The sequence below is a fragment of the Schistocerca cancellata genome, chromosome 2, assembly GCF_023864275.1.
Source record: "Schistocerca cancellata isolate TAMUIC-IGC-003103 chromosome 2, iqSchCanc2.1, whole genome shotgun sequence".
Classification (NCBI taxonomy): Eukaryota; Metazoa; Arthropoda; class Insecta; order Orthoptera; family Acrididae; genus Schistocerca; species Schistocerca cancellata.
Genome location: NC_064627.1, coordinates 1,127,660,133 through 1,127,673,204, shown reverse-complemented (window position 1 = coordinate 1,127,673,204; position 13,072 = coordinate 1,127,660,133). Strand labels below are relative to the sequence as shown.

Below are 13,072 nucleotides of genomic sequence, written 5' to 3'. Positions count from 1 at the left end.
CCACCGTGCATCGTACGCTGCCTTGCGGAGTATGTATGTAGATGGAGATCTAGAGGAAGAGACCGAGGGGTGGTGGTCCACTAATAAGACACTGGCCTCATATTATGGATGAGGGCGGTTCGCATTTCCGTCTGACCACCCGTACTTGAATTTTCGGGATTTTCCTAAACGCCTGAAGCGAATACCGGCGTCATTCCTTTGGAACGGCATAACCGATTTCACCGATTTTCTTCCCTGTCGTTCCCCAGTTCAAGCTTTTGCTCTCTCTCTCTCTCTCTCTCTCTAATGATGTGAGTGGAAGGTGGGCAGAGGTGTGTGTCCCAGCACGGCTAATTGTTGACACATCTGGGCACACAGGACTTTTTATCTGTGTTGTGGCAGCTGTACGACCTGTCACTGCCGCCCTTACAATGCGACGATCCTGGCGAGCGACTATGCAACGTAGACGTACAGAACTTCGTTTACGGGTGAGAGAATGTTCACACGACCAGAGGTACCAGCATCATTGCACAACCGACGCAGCACGTCCAACTTTCGTGGCAGTTCTCCGAAAGGACCATCTCGCCACTCGGAAGGACACTCTTTTGTCCCCTTTCAAACTCGCTCATATGACTGCATCACGTACGGTTGCCTCTCCGATGCAAGGTTGCATGTTTTCTTCACACGTCTGCTCCACAGTGACCCATCTTGAGCCTTATAGCTGCGAGCATGCCCTGTTAAAGGGTAGACGCAGGTGACGCCGTATTAGCTATGCCACTACGCTATCTGCTGGCGGACGACGTTGAAACCATTATCACTACATCTACTATGTCTATAAGTGGCGCGTGCCGTCATTTGTTCAAAATCGACATCGTCCTTCCAGGTCTTCTGTTTTTCTTTTCTTTAGGTGGTGTAGGCCTCCGAAGCAGAGTTATTGCAAACAAACCAACTTGTGGGACCCAAAAAGGAAGAAGCTCCACAACAGGTGGATATTCCGCCAGGCCAAAAGGAAGTGTTTGAAAGGAAGCACGGATCAATGTCTCATTCGTTTCTGCCTTTCAGCCCTTTTTTTAAATCTGTTAACGACACTACAAATGCTATTAAACGCTCGAGCAAATTTTTTGGTCCTCGTACAAACTTCTTGATCTTAGTAACAAAAGCCGAAACAAGCATGACTTTATTGGTGCTCCACCAACGTCCACAGAGTTAATTACATTTAGAAGCTATCTTTTGAGGAAGTTCTTCCGCTTCATTATTATTCTTATCAGAATATGCTTAATTTTCAAGGGGTTACAGTGCTAATTACTTCCTAAATTTTCGCACTTTATGTGTGACTTATATGTTCTGAATAATTTGTTATATTTAATGAGAGACCATTTACACCGGTTAGGAAAAGCAGAGGACCAAGGATATTACAATATTTTTGCAATTGTTAACCTGTACGAGCTACAGCATCGTTTCGTTAACATTTATATCTCTTCGCCTACGAGTTTCAATTACGACAGTAATTATTGAAATACAAGCGGTCAACATTAACTGGCATGTTTCTGTTTGATCGATGCTCTAGAAAAAACATACGAAGCGAGTAGTCAATCAAGATTTCCGCTTTTAGTTTGCTTTTGCCGTATCCGCTCGTTTGCTCGTGCAAACACCATTAACGGTGAACAAATCCAGTCGGAGTCTTGCAGTGAAATAGGGAACGAAAATCATTCGCTCTTTGCTGTTGCCCTGCTTTTAAATCAAATATTACTGTCCAGATTCCCGATGCGGGGTGCACTGATATTTTTTTCTTCATGTTTTAGGTTCGGCTCTTATTCAGATAGTTGACGTCTACAAGGAGATACACGAGCAGCAGATGAATATAGTGAGTATACTAATATAACTGGATAAATCTGTGTAGGTTCCATAACATTAAGACATTGTGCCGAACCATCTTTCTCAATAGTCTGGATGCTAACTAATGATGTTTATTTCCTGCAGCTGAAAGCCTTCTACGTGGACATGCTGGTGCCTCTGGAGACGAACCTGGAGAAAGATACAAAAGTCGTACAGGTGAGGAAACGGAAAATTTGTAACTAAAAATTAACACTGTTTGACCCCTGCACAAATTAATTTCAGATTAAAAAAAAAAAAATTAATGTGTGTGACTTCCTAAGGGACCAAACTGCTGAGGTCATCGGCCCCTAGACTTACACACTACTTAAACTAACTTATGCCAAGAACAACACACACCCATGCCCGAGGGAATACCTCCGGCGAGACGGGCCGCGCAATCCGTAACATGTCACCTTAAGCCGCGCGGCCACTCCGCGCGCCTCAGATTTTCAATTAAGTAACATTTCTGAGAACTGTAATACTTAACACGTCTCTAAAAGGCGATTCGCCACCATTACTGCCTCCTGGCTAGAGATAAATAACAAGCGGCAGCTAGTTAAGAGTCATAGAAGAAATTTTTATCATCAGTATTTACTGGCAAGAAAGAGTCGGTAGGCGCAGCTCTGCTACTATGTTTTCTGTCCAAAGCCAAGCCTCTTCACAGTATCTTGGGAAATAGGCGCTATTGTTGATGGTAATATATAGTAAGGGCTGTCGGGGTATCTTGATAAACTTTGCTAATTGTAGATCAAGTTGTGGCAACGGGATCCCTCCTGTCATCCCTTTCTGCGTACTCTGTAAGGAATTTCAGCCGATCGTGAATGAAGGTTGCTTTCTGAAGGTGACATATATAAATTTTCGTCAATGTAGACTTGTTTGTAGCATCTCGAGTGAAAAAAAGCCCACAGCTGCTCTAAATTCTGTTTATTTTAAACCTTGACCATGTTTTCTGCTGTAATAATATAGTCTTCTTCAGAAGTCATACACTCTAATAAATGAAAAATGTCTTAGCCCACCGGCTGCGTCAAGATCAATGAAATAACTTCAACAGACTGAAGCCTGTTTCGAACACAAGTAAAATACATACGGTACCGTATGTCCTCCGCCTCTACCTTCATTCGAGACACTTTCGTAACGGTTTCTGTTGTCACTGCCATGATGAAAATAATTGTTTGTAGGACATTTTTAACTGTTACAACTATTGGTCTTCCAACACTCTTCGACATTAAGTCGAATAACACAAAACATGTGGTCTCAAAAATCTCTGAATAGTCGTGGAAACTGAAATGTTGCACTCACAAACTCATACTTTTCCGTCAGTAGATGGTTATGCAGACGAATGAAATGTTTTTTTTTCCGTTTGAGTACGTAAAGCTTAGTGTGAGGCTTTCTACTTAACAATGCCAGATTATTTAAGCTGAGCGATAGTTGCAGCAGTAGTCCCTAGACGAAAGGCTCCTAGGGAGTGTAAAGGACGCGATATTTCCTGGTGGTCAGAGCTGGTACGAAGGTAATGGGAAAAATATAGTTCAAGTGAATGAAATAGTTTGTACTGGAGTTCAATGTCGATTGTGCACCTTTTTTACAGAGTGGTCAAAAAAGTCTATAAATAATGTTGAAGGATAGGTTTTGCTGAAAAATAACTGATAAGAAGAAACTTGGATACGTTGCGCCGCTTCCGATTTAATTAGAATTGAAGTTAGCCAGTCAGGTCACTGCGAGCGCAGATGCAAACAGCCAGTCAGGGAGAGTGTCACCAGGCTTGTTTTACGTTTCTTTTTCCCGAAACGAACAATCGTAGTTTTTGCTCACCTAGCTTAAATTTATCTCATCTGAACAAATGATAATTCACGGACTCACAGATGTCTAAGCGTTAGCGCATTTTAGGGCGTGCTAGTGCTTGCATTTGAAAGTGGAACGGACAGAGTGGCTACTTCACTGTAGATTACATTGGAAATGGCAACTATGTCCCAGCATAACCTGCCCTGCAATACCCTTACAACTTTGTCAGGCTGTTTCGACAATCCTTGTAGTACTCACGTATCACTCTCAACATGTGCGCTCTCTCGCTTTTAATATCCATGCAGCTCTGAAGTGAAATACACTAGGCATTTTAAGGTTTGCTTCACTCTCACTCACCACTCTCGATAGAGCTCACATGTGATATTTCATCGGAGACTTGTCGATCAGTTTCTTGGAGCAAGTCGTTGTCTTATTATTTCAAGCTAACATTCTTATACTTATTTGTGTATGGTGTCTGTTTTTTTTTTGGACATGTCCGAAAGAACGGGCACCATATCCATATAAGTATATAGTTCTGGCAATACCGGCCATGACGTTCATCTTCTGTGAGGATGCTCACATATTCCCTGAACTCTTACGGGACTTGGTAAGAATGTCTTCCACGAGTAATGAGTGTTGGGGTGGGACACTACGAATGTAGTGTGTGGACATACAAGGTAAGAACGTGGGTCTCGCGGGAGGCGTGCGCGAGATAGTCCCAGCAGTCGCACTAACCTCTATGTGCTCGGTGGCTCAGATGGATAGAGCGTCTGCCATGTAAGCAGGAGATCCCGGGTTTGAGTCCCGGTCGAGGCACACATTTTCGCCTGACCCCGTTGATAAATATCAACGCCCGTCAGCAGCTGAAGGCATTAATATATAATTCTAAAAACATTCTTATCCAAGAAAATACTAAAATCTCTGCATGTACGAAAGATGCACACGAATCTCTTCGTTCAGCTCTCTTCAAGAGAGTAGGCGATGAGCTAAGTTTCAATACTGGTAATCTACTGGACGCCTAACTATCGGTACCTTTCGAGAAAGTTTTGTCTTTCACTATTATTTTTCTCAGAATTTTCTTGATTTTTCAAACCGTTCATTGTAAATTTTTGCGCCATCAGTCTACATATTCGAACCTGAACCATTCGAACAAGGGCTAACTTAATAACATTTTCTTAAGAAATACTGCTAACCTGCGCGCTTGTTGCTGTCTTCGATACAAACGGCACTCGTATGCCTTGTTTTAGGACGTCTTTAACAACGGATTGATAAAAAACAACTCCAGGAGACGTGCGTTTCTGCAGTAAAAATTGTTGATGTGATTTGTTCGGTTATTTTATCACTATAAGCCGCAAATGTAGACGAGTTTTCACTCAATATGAACCCTTTTTTAATTACAGAGTGAACAGAAGCGCTTTCTGCAGCAGCACAAACAACGCTCTGAGACGTACAGCAAGGCGGCCGCGGCCATCAAGAAGCAGAGGAAGAAGACCCGAGCTAAGCCCCCGGCTGTGGCGCTGGACCGCGAGGTGAAGAGCCTCCAGGCGCTGGAGGAAGAGCGCGCCAAGCTGGACGCCTTCTGCGAAGCCAGTCTCAAGACCGTGAGTACCGCGAAACGTTCTCCAATCCATATTTTACACCGTCTGTGCACTTTTCTTGTATCCCTTTTAGAAGAACGCATAGCGAAGCCGCAACAGACGGGGAAAGACAAAAAAATAAAACTCCAAAAGGAAGGATGATATTAGATAGAGGCTCCCAGGTAGATGCCATTTTCATTGACTTCCGGAAGGCGTTCGATACAGTTCCGCACTGTTCAAAGTAAGAGCCTACGGAATATCAGACCAGCTGTGTGGCTGGATTGAAGAAGTTTTAGCAAACAGAACACAGCATGCTGTTCTCAATGGACAGACGTCTACAGACGTTAAAGTAACCTCTGGCGTGCCACAGGGGAGTGTTATGGGACCATTGCTTTTCACAATATATATAAATGACCTAGTAGATACTCTCGGATGTTCTATGCGGCTTTTCGCGAATGATGCTGTAGTATACAGAGAGATTGCAGCATTAGAAAATTGCAGCGAAATGCAGGAAGATCTGCAGCGGATTTATTGTATGATTATATGATAGCGGAACAAACACTGGTAGCAGTTGCTTCTGTAAAATATCTGGGAGTTTGCGTGCGAAACGATTTGAAATGGAATGATCATACAAAATTAATAGTTGGTACGGCGGGTGCCAGGTTGAGATTCATTGGGTGAGTCCTTAGAAAATGTAGTCCATCAGCAAAGGCGTTGGCTTACAAAACACTCGTTCTACCCATACTTGAGCATTGCTCATCAGTGTGGGATCCGTACCAGGTCGGGTTGACGGAGGGGATAGAGAGAAGATCCAAAGAAGAGCGGCGCGTTTCGTCACAGGGTTATTTGGTAAGCGTGATAGCGTTACGGAAATGTTTGGCAAACTCAAGTGGCAGACTCTGCAAGAGAGGCGCTCTGCATCGCGGTGTAGCTTGCTGTCCAGGTTTCGAGAGGGTGCGTTTCTGGATGAGGTATCGAATATTTTGCTTCCCCCTACTTATACCTCCCGAGGAGATCACGAATGTAAAATTAGAGAGATTCGAGCGCGCGCGGAGGCTTTCCGGCAGTCGTTTTTCCCGCGAACCATACGCGACTGGAACAGGAAAGGGAGGTAATGACAGTGGCACGTAAAGTGCCCTCCGCCATACACCGTTGGCTGGCTTGCGGAGTATAAATGTAGATGTAGATGATATAACAGGATATTTGTTAACGCCCCGCGAAATAGGCTGCATTTTCGGCGTACAGTGTATGACGTACTTTGGTTACCCGTATAATTTGCGCCTTTACTGTTCCACATGACAATTGTCGGCAAGTCACCGTATGGCCTCTAACGTCTGTGATTTTCCCGTCATATTCATTTCACGAGAATCTTCATATTAATAGCTTTCCTTGCAGCGTCTTTGCAGCATCTGTCCTTGCAGGTGGATGAAAATCTGCGTGACGAACCAGTGACGCGCTGCTGTTCTCTGTATCTCTCTCCCTCTCTTTTCTTCTTCCTTTTTGTGTCTATTAATTCTATACCCTTAGTTTGGAGGCAGACCACAACAAGAAAATTTCCTCAAAAATTCCGTCACAGTTTCCGTGACAAATTTCATGACAAGAAAATTCGAGAAACTAGAGGTAATGTAAAGGCTTAGAGATAATTATTTTTCCTACGCGCCATTCGAACATGGAACTGGGAACGGTGGTAAGTTATTGATACCTGAAGTACCCTGAGGAGGAGGGGGATGGTGGTGGTTAGTGTGTAACGTCCCGTCGACAACGAGGTCATTAAAGACGGAGCGCAAGCTCGGGTGAGGGAAGGATGGGGAAGGAAATCGGCCGTGCCATTTCGAAGGAACCATCCCGGCATGTGCCTGAAGCGATTTAGGGAAATCACGGAAAACCTAAATCAGGATGGCCGGAGACGGGATTGAACCGTCGTCCTCCCGAATGCGAGTCCAGTGTGCTAACCACTGCGCCACCTCGCTCGAGAAGTACCCTGAGTCATACCATTTAGTTGGCTTGCGGAGTATGATGTAGACGTAGATGAGTAGGGAAAACAAAACGACGGGAAACGAACAATTACATAGGTTATGGTATAGCTCAGATGAACTGACATCTGGCTTAATTCCCACCTCAGTGAAGATCTAACGTATTCTGTGTACACAGTTGTCTGTCGGTCCTATTTATAACTTTCGAATCTGTTTTTACGTCAGACAAGACACGCCACGAATTACTTTTCTCTCAAAATTGTACTGTACTATGTTGGTTCTTCCAATGGAAACCCTTAAGGAACACCTTCTGAAAAAAATCTTGCTTCATTCATACTGTTATAAAATACTTTTTTAAAATAGACTATTATTCGTCAGCTGTTCATTCCTTGGATTCGTCCAACCACTGGTTGACAAGAGGTTTCATCACTCGGAAGCAGAGGCCCACCATGATGACGTGAGAGTGAGGGCTTGCTTGTGCTGTCGCCCCGCCGAGACATCAATGGTACCTTGCTGCCATCGCGCAGTTCCTCGAATTCTAATTTCAGTAATTTTAACTGAAATATCTCGTAATCCACAACTCGGAACGAGACTGTTTTCACCAAACTTATCTAATAAAACTCTACATACATCGACCTATGACTATTCGTGATTGTTTCGCATTTGTATTTTAATTCACTAACTCAGTAACCAGGAGTGTGAAGAGCGTGCAGAAGTGAACAATCTGTCACTGCTGCTTCTCAAGTTTTGTTTTGTCAACAACTCAGGCAGCAAGAAAAACCATGAAACCCACGGAGCACTACACATATGCTCAAGGGAAAAATACTTGCCAATTCTCCCAGTTTTCCGTAATGGCAGAAATGCCTCATGTCTCATTCTGGATCAGCAAATTTTTAAGCTAGTAATTAATAACACTTTCTAAACATTATCTCAGATTACAGGAGTCCCTTTTTGCTTGCTCCAAGCAGCTCTGCGAAAACCTGATATTCACGGATTTCAGAAAATCGGACTCAAGAAGCCAGGTGCCCGAGCGAATAGTACTGTGGTGCAAAATGCTTCTTCCAACCAGGAGCTTTCAAAAGCTTGTTTTTCAGTTGCACTCTACCAAAAGGATTGTTCAGTAGTTATGGTACAATACGTAATGTTGTAGCAAATGGTGGGTTTACCCGGATTATTGGAAGCATTGGTACTTAAAGGTATACAATTTATCAATAGCAGAAACAGTTCGACGAAGTAGTGAGGTGATGTTTGATATATTTTTATCTTGCTCTTTTTTTTAATTCGCCTTTTTGTGGAGGAAATTGTATTTTATAGGGCTTTATGATAAATGTGTATTGTTTCCTCTATTTTTACAGCTACATTCCTCTGTTTAACAATTTTCGAATAAACATTGTCTATTTAAATTTTTCTGTAAATACTGTTTAAGTTGGAGACAGAAGGATAACTATGGAGAGCAAAAATGTTCTGTAGATTACCCAACCTTTGACGTATCCTCACTCATCTAGACAATTCACCGCTTCCGGTTTGTAGGGGAATCTAGTAAGTACGTAAGTACGTAAAGAAATAGATCGTTATGAGGAAACGCCACACAGGTATGCAACACGCCTGATGTATTGGTACTGTGGGTACGACCTTAACTGATGTAGGCTACCAGGGAAGCTGCCGTAGTCTACGCTTACATGTGATAATTTACAGTAGCCAGAGGAAAATTTGGAGCAGGAATTAAAATCCATGGAGAATAAATAATAAATTTGAGGTTTGCCGATGACATTGTAATTCTGTCACAGACAGCAAAGGACTTGGAAGAGCAGTTGAACGGAATGGACAGTGCCTTGAAAGGAGGATATAAGGAGTATATAAGATGAACATCAGTATCAACGAGGATAATGGAATGTAGTCAATAAATCAAGTGATGCTAAGGGAATTAGATTAGCAAATGAGACACTTAAAATAGTAGATGAGTTTTGCTAAGTGGGGAGCAAAATAACTGATGATCGTCGAAGTAGAGAGGATATAAAATGTAGACTGGCTATGGTAAGGAAAGCGTTTCTGAAGAAGAGAAATTTGTTAACATCGAGTATAGATTTAAGTGTCAGGAAGTCGTTTCTGAAAGTATTTGTATGGAGTATAGCCATGTACGGAAGTGAAACATGGACGATAAATAGTTTGGGCAAGAAGAGAATAGAAGCTTTCGAAATGTGGTGCTACAGAAGAATGCTGAAGATTAGATGGGTAGATCACATAACTAATGAGGAGGTATTCAATAGAATTGGGGAGAAGCGAAATTTGTGGCACAACTTGACTAGAAGAAGGGACCGGTTGGTAGGACATGTTATGAGGCATCAGGGAACCATCAATTTAGAATTGGAGGGCAGCGTGGAGGGTAGAAATCGTAGAAGGAGACCAAGAGATGACTACACTAAAGAGATTCAGAATGATGTAGGTTGCAGTAGGTGCTGGGAGATGAAGACGCTTGCACAGGATAGAGTAGCATGGAGAGCTGTATCAAACCAGTCTCTGGACTGAAGACCGCAACAACAACAACATGGTAGTTCTATAGCTGTTGCTGGGAAACATCCGCCATATTGAAACAATCATTCGCCCTTGATTGAGCCCCATAGGCCTCTTCTACAAACGATTAGGATTAAGGGAAGACCAACTCTTCATCTCCAGACTAGCAAGAGGCTCCTTACTCCAGATACCGGAAACTGATTCTAGCGTACACCATAACTACTGGTCAAACAGACATGATTTACCGGGCATTGTAATGTTACAATTTTACTAAATAACCGAATGTTGTCAGGCAGCTTTACAGTTTTTGTAGGATAAGGTTTGAAAATTTCATTGAGGCTAACTTTAAGCGTGTTGTTGTTGTTGTGGTCTTCAGTCCTGAGACTGGTTTGATGCAGCTCTCCTGCTACTCTATCCTGTGCAAGCCTCTTCATCTCCCAGTACCTACTGCAGCCTACATCCTTCTGAATCTGTTTAGTGAATTCATCTCTTGGCCTCCCTCTTCGATTTTTACCCTCAGCGCTCCCATCCAATATTAAATTGGTGATCCCTTGATGCCTCAGAACATGTCCTACCAACCAATCCCTTCTTCTAGCCAAGTTGTGCCACAAACTCGACCTCAATTCTATTGAATACCTCCTCATTAGTTATGTGGTCTACCCATCTAATCTTCAGCATTCTTCTGTAGCACCTCGTTTCGAAAGCTTCTGTTCTCTTCTTAGCTAAACTATTTATCGTTCATGTTTCACTTCCATACATAGCTACACTCCATACCGTCCAATCTCCCTTCTAACAGCTTTATCCAAAACTTTTGAGAAAGTAATGTATTCAAGAGTAGCTTCACATATCTGTAACAATGAAGCACTAACAAAATGTCAGTTTGGTTTCCAGAAAGGTTTTTCAACAGAAAATGCCATATATGCTTTCACCAATCAAATTTTGAATGATCTGAATAACCGAACACCACCCATTGGGATTTTTTTGTGATCTCTCAAAGGCTTTTGATTGTGTAAATCATGAAATTCTGCTAGACAAGCTCAAGTATTGTGGCATGAGTGGGACAGTGCACAAATGGTTTAATTCGTACCTAACTGGAAGAGTGCAGAAAGTTGAAATAAGTAGTTCTCATAATATGCAAAGATCAGCACACTCCTCAAACTGGGGAACTATCAAGAATGGGGTTCCACAAGGGTCAGTCTTGGATCCTTTGTTGTTCTCAATATATATTAATGACTTGCCATTCTATATTCATGAAGAGGCAATGTTAGTTCTCTTTGCTGATGATACAAGTATAGTAATCACACCTGACAAACAAGAATTAACTGATGAAATTGTCAATACTGTTTTTCAGAAAATTACTAAGTGGTTCCTTGTATACGGACTCTCACTGAATTTTGATAAGACACAGTACATACAGTTCCGTACAGTGAATGGTATGACGCCATTAATAAATATAGACCTTAATCAGAAGCATATAGCTAAGGTAGAATATTCCAAATTTTGAGGTGTGTCAATTGATGAGAGATTAAATTGGAAGAAACACATTGATGATCTGCTGAAACCTTTGAGTTCAGCTACTTATGCAATAAGGGTCATTGCAAATTTTGGTGATAAACATCCTAGTAAATTAGCTTACTACGCCTATTTTCACTCGTTGCTTTCATATGGCATAATATTTTGGGGTAATTCATCACTGAGGAATAAAGTATTTATTGCACAAAAGCGTGTAATCAGAATAATAGCTGGAGTCCACCCAAGATCATCCTGCAGACATTTATTTAAGGATCTAGGGATATTGACAGTAGCTTCTCAGTATATATACACTCTTATGAAATTTGTTATTAACAACCAAACCCAATTCAAAAGTAATAGCAGTGTGCATAACTACAATACTAGGAGAAAGGATGATCTTCACTGTTCAAGATTAAATCTAACTTTGGCACAGAAAGGGGTGAATTATACCGGCACTAAAGTCTTTGGTCACTTACCAAATAGTATCAAAAGTCTGACAGATAACCAACAAGTATTTAAGAAGAAATTAAAAGAATTTCTGAATGACAACTCCTTCTACTCCATAGAGGAATTTTTAGATATAAATTTTAAAAAAAATATTTAAAAAAATAAAAATAAAAACTCAAAAAATGAAAAAGTTGTTATATTAACTTAAGTATATTGTTAAATTAACTTAATTATGTCATGTATTGGAAAATTTGACTCGTTCCACATCATTACGAAATATCGTATTCATGATCCATGGAACTAGTATTAATCTAATCTAATCTAATCTAATCTACAAATACTTTCAGAAACGACTTCCTGAGACTTAATCGTATAGGTTAAAAATTTTCATTGTACCATTAACCTCTTAATTTGTCCAGCTTTCAGGAATAATTTCACGGGAGTGCTTGGTATGTTGGGAAGGTTCGTCATCCTCGTACGATTCCACGGCTACCATGTAATGTGACTGTTGCAGGCGATGACGCAGGAGCGCCGGCGCTACGGGTTCGTGCTGGAGCGCCAGTGCTCGCTGGCGAAGCACTACCTGCTGCACCACAGCCAGTGCCGGCTGGCGCTGGAGGGCCGGCTGGACGCGTGGCAGGAGGTGGCCCAGTCCAGGGAGGCGCTGCCCGACGGCGTCGAGGCCGTCATGGCGGCCAGGCTGCGACAGGTGAGCTCCCACGTCCAGGTATACCGCAGTACTGCAGCTCGTAGCCACTTGCAGACCGTACATACACTGTAACAAGGTCTCCCATGTCGCCCCATCACCTACTGATCACATAGCATCAGACAACATGATGAGTGAAGGAAGGTAAGAAAGCAGTCGTGTGACCGTAGAAGACCGATAGTCGTGCCGAGCGAAATACGCGACTGGATTGAACATTCCTTGGAAGAGATTCTATCTCGATGGGGTCTTATCGACAGACGTAAAAGTAACTGCAGGGGTACTGCAGGGAAGAATGTTGGGATCCTTGCTGTTTATGTTGTATCCTAAAGACTTTTCAGACCTTCCACATATCATACTGTTATCTACAGTGAAGAGCTGTCTGGAAAAAACTGCCCAGTTATATAGTCATATTGTATTTGAATGTTCTGCAAAGCAAGCACGAACTGCCGGGTAAACAGCAGCCGTTATAAGTAATATCCATCTGAAATACAGTTCGTACACATTTTTGTAGCTGGCTTTGACCAACGAACACGAGGTTTGTATGATTTGTTAAAATTGCGGTTTTTAGGAACAAAATCAATGGTTGAATGCTATGAATTGATACTGACAATTACATATTTTGTAGTTAGATAGTCTCTTGAGTTTTTTTGGTATTCTTCTACACTCTTGTTCTTTGATTTGTATACTACTTTCTCCCATACAAATTTTAG

The 13,072-nt window shown here is 42.1% G+C and overlaps 1 protein-coding gene across 1 annotated transcript in view; it reads left to right on the top strand.

The window, feature by feature from the left end:
* The window catches only part of LOC126161268 (brain-specific angiogenesis inhibitor 1-associated protein 2-like), a 627,170-nt gene that overhangs the window by 524,112 nt on the left and 89,986 nt on the right, over window positions 1-13,072 (top strand). The window contains exons 4-7 of the mRNA XM_049917007.1: window positions 1,782-1,843; window positions 1,960-2,031; window positions 5,037-5,237; window positions 12,171-12,365. Of these exons, the coding sequence (XP_049772964.1) occupies window positions 1,782-1,843; window positions 1,960-2,031; window positions 5,037-5,237; window positions 12,171-12,365 (530 nt within the window). The remainder of the gene's footprint in view (window positions 1-1,781; window positions 1,844-1,959; window positions 2,032-5,036; window positions 5,238-12,170; window positions 12,366-13,072) is intronic.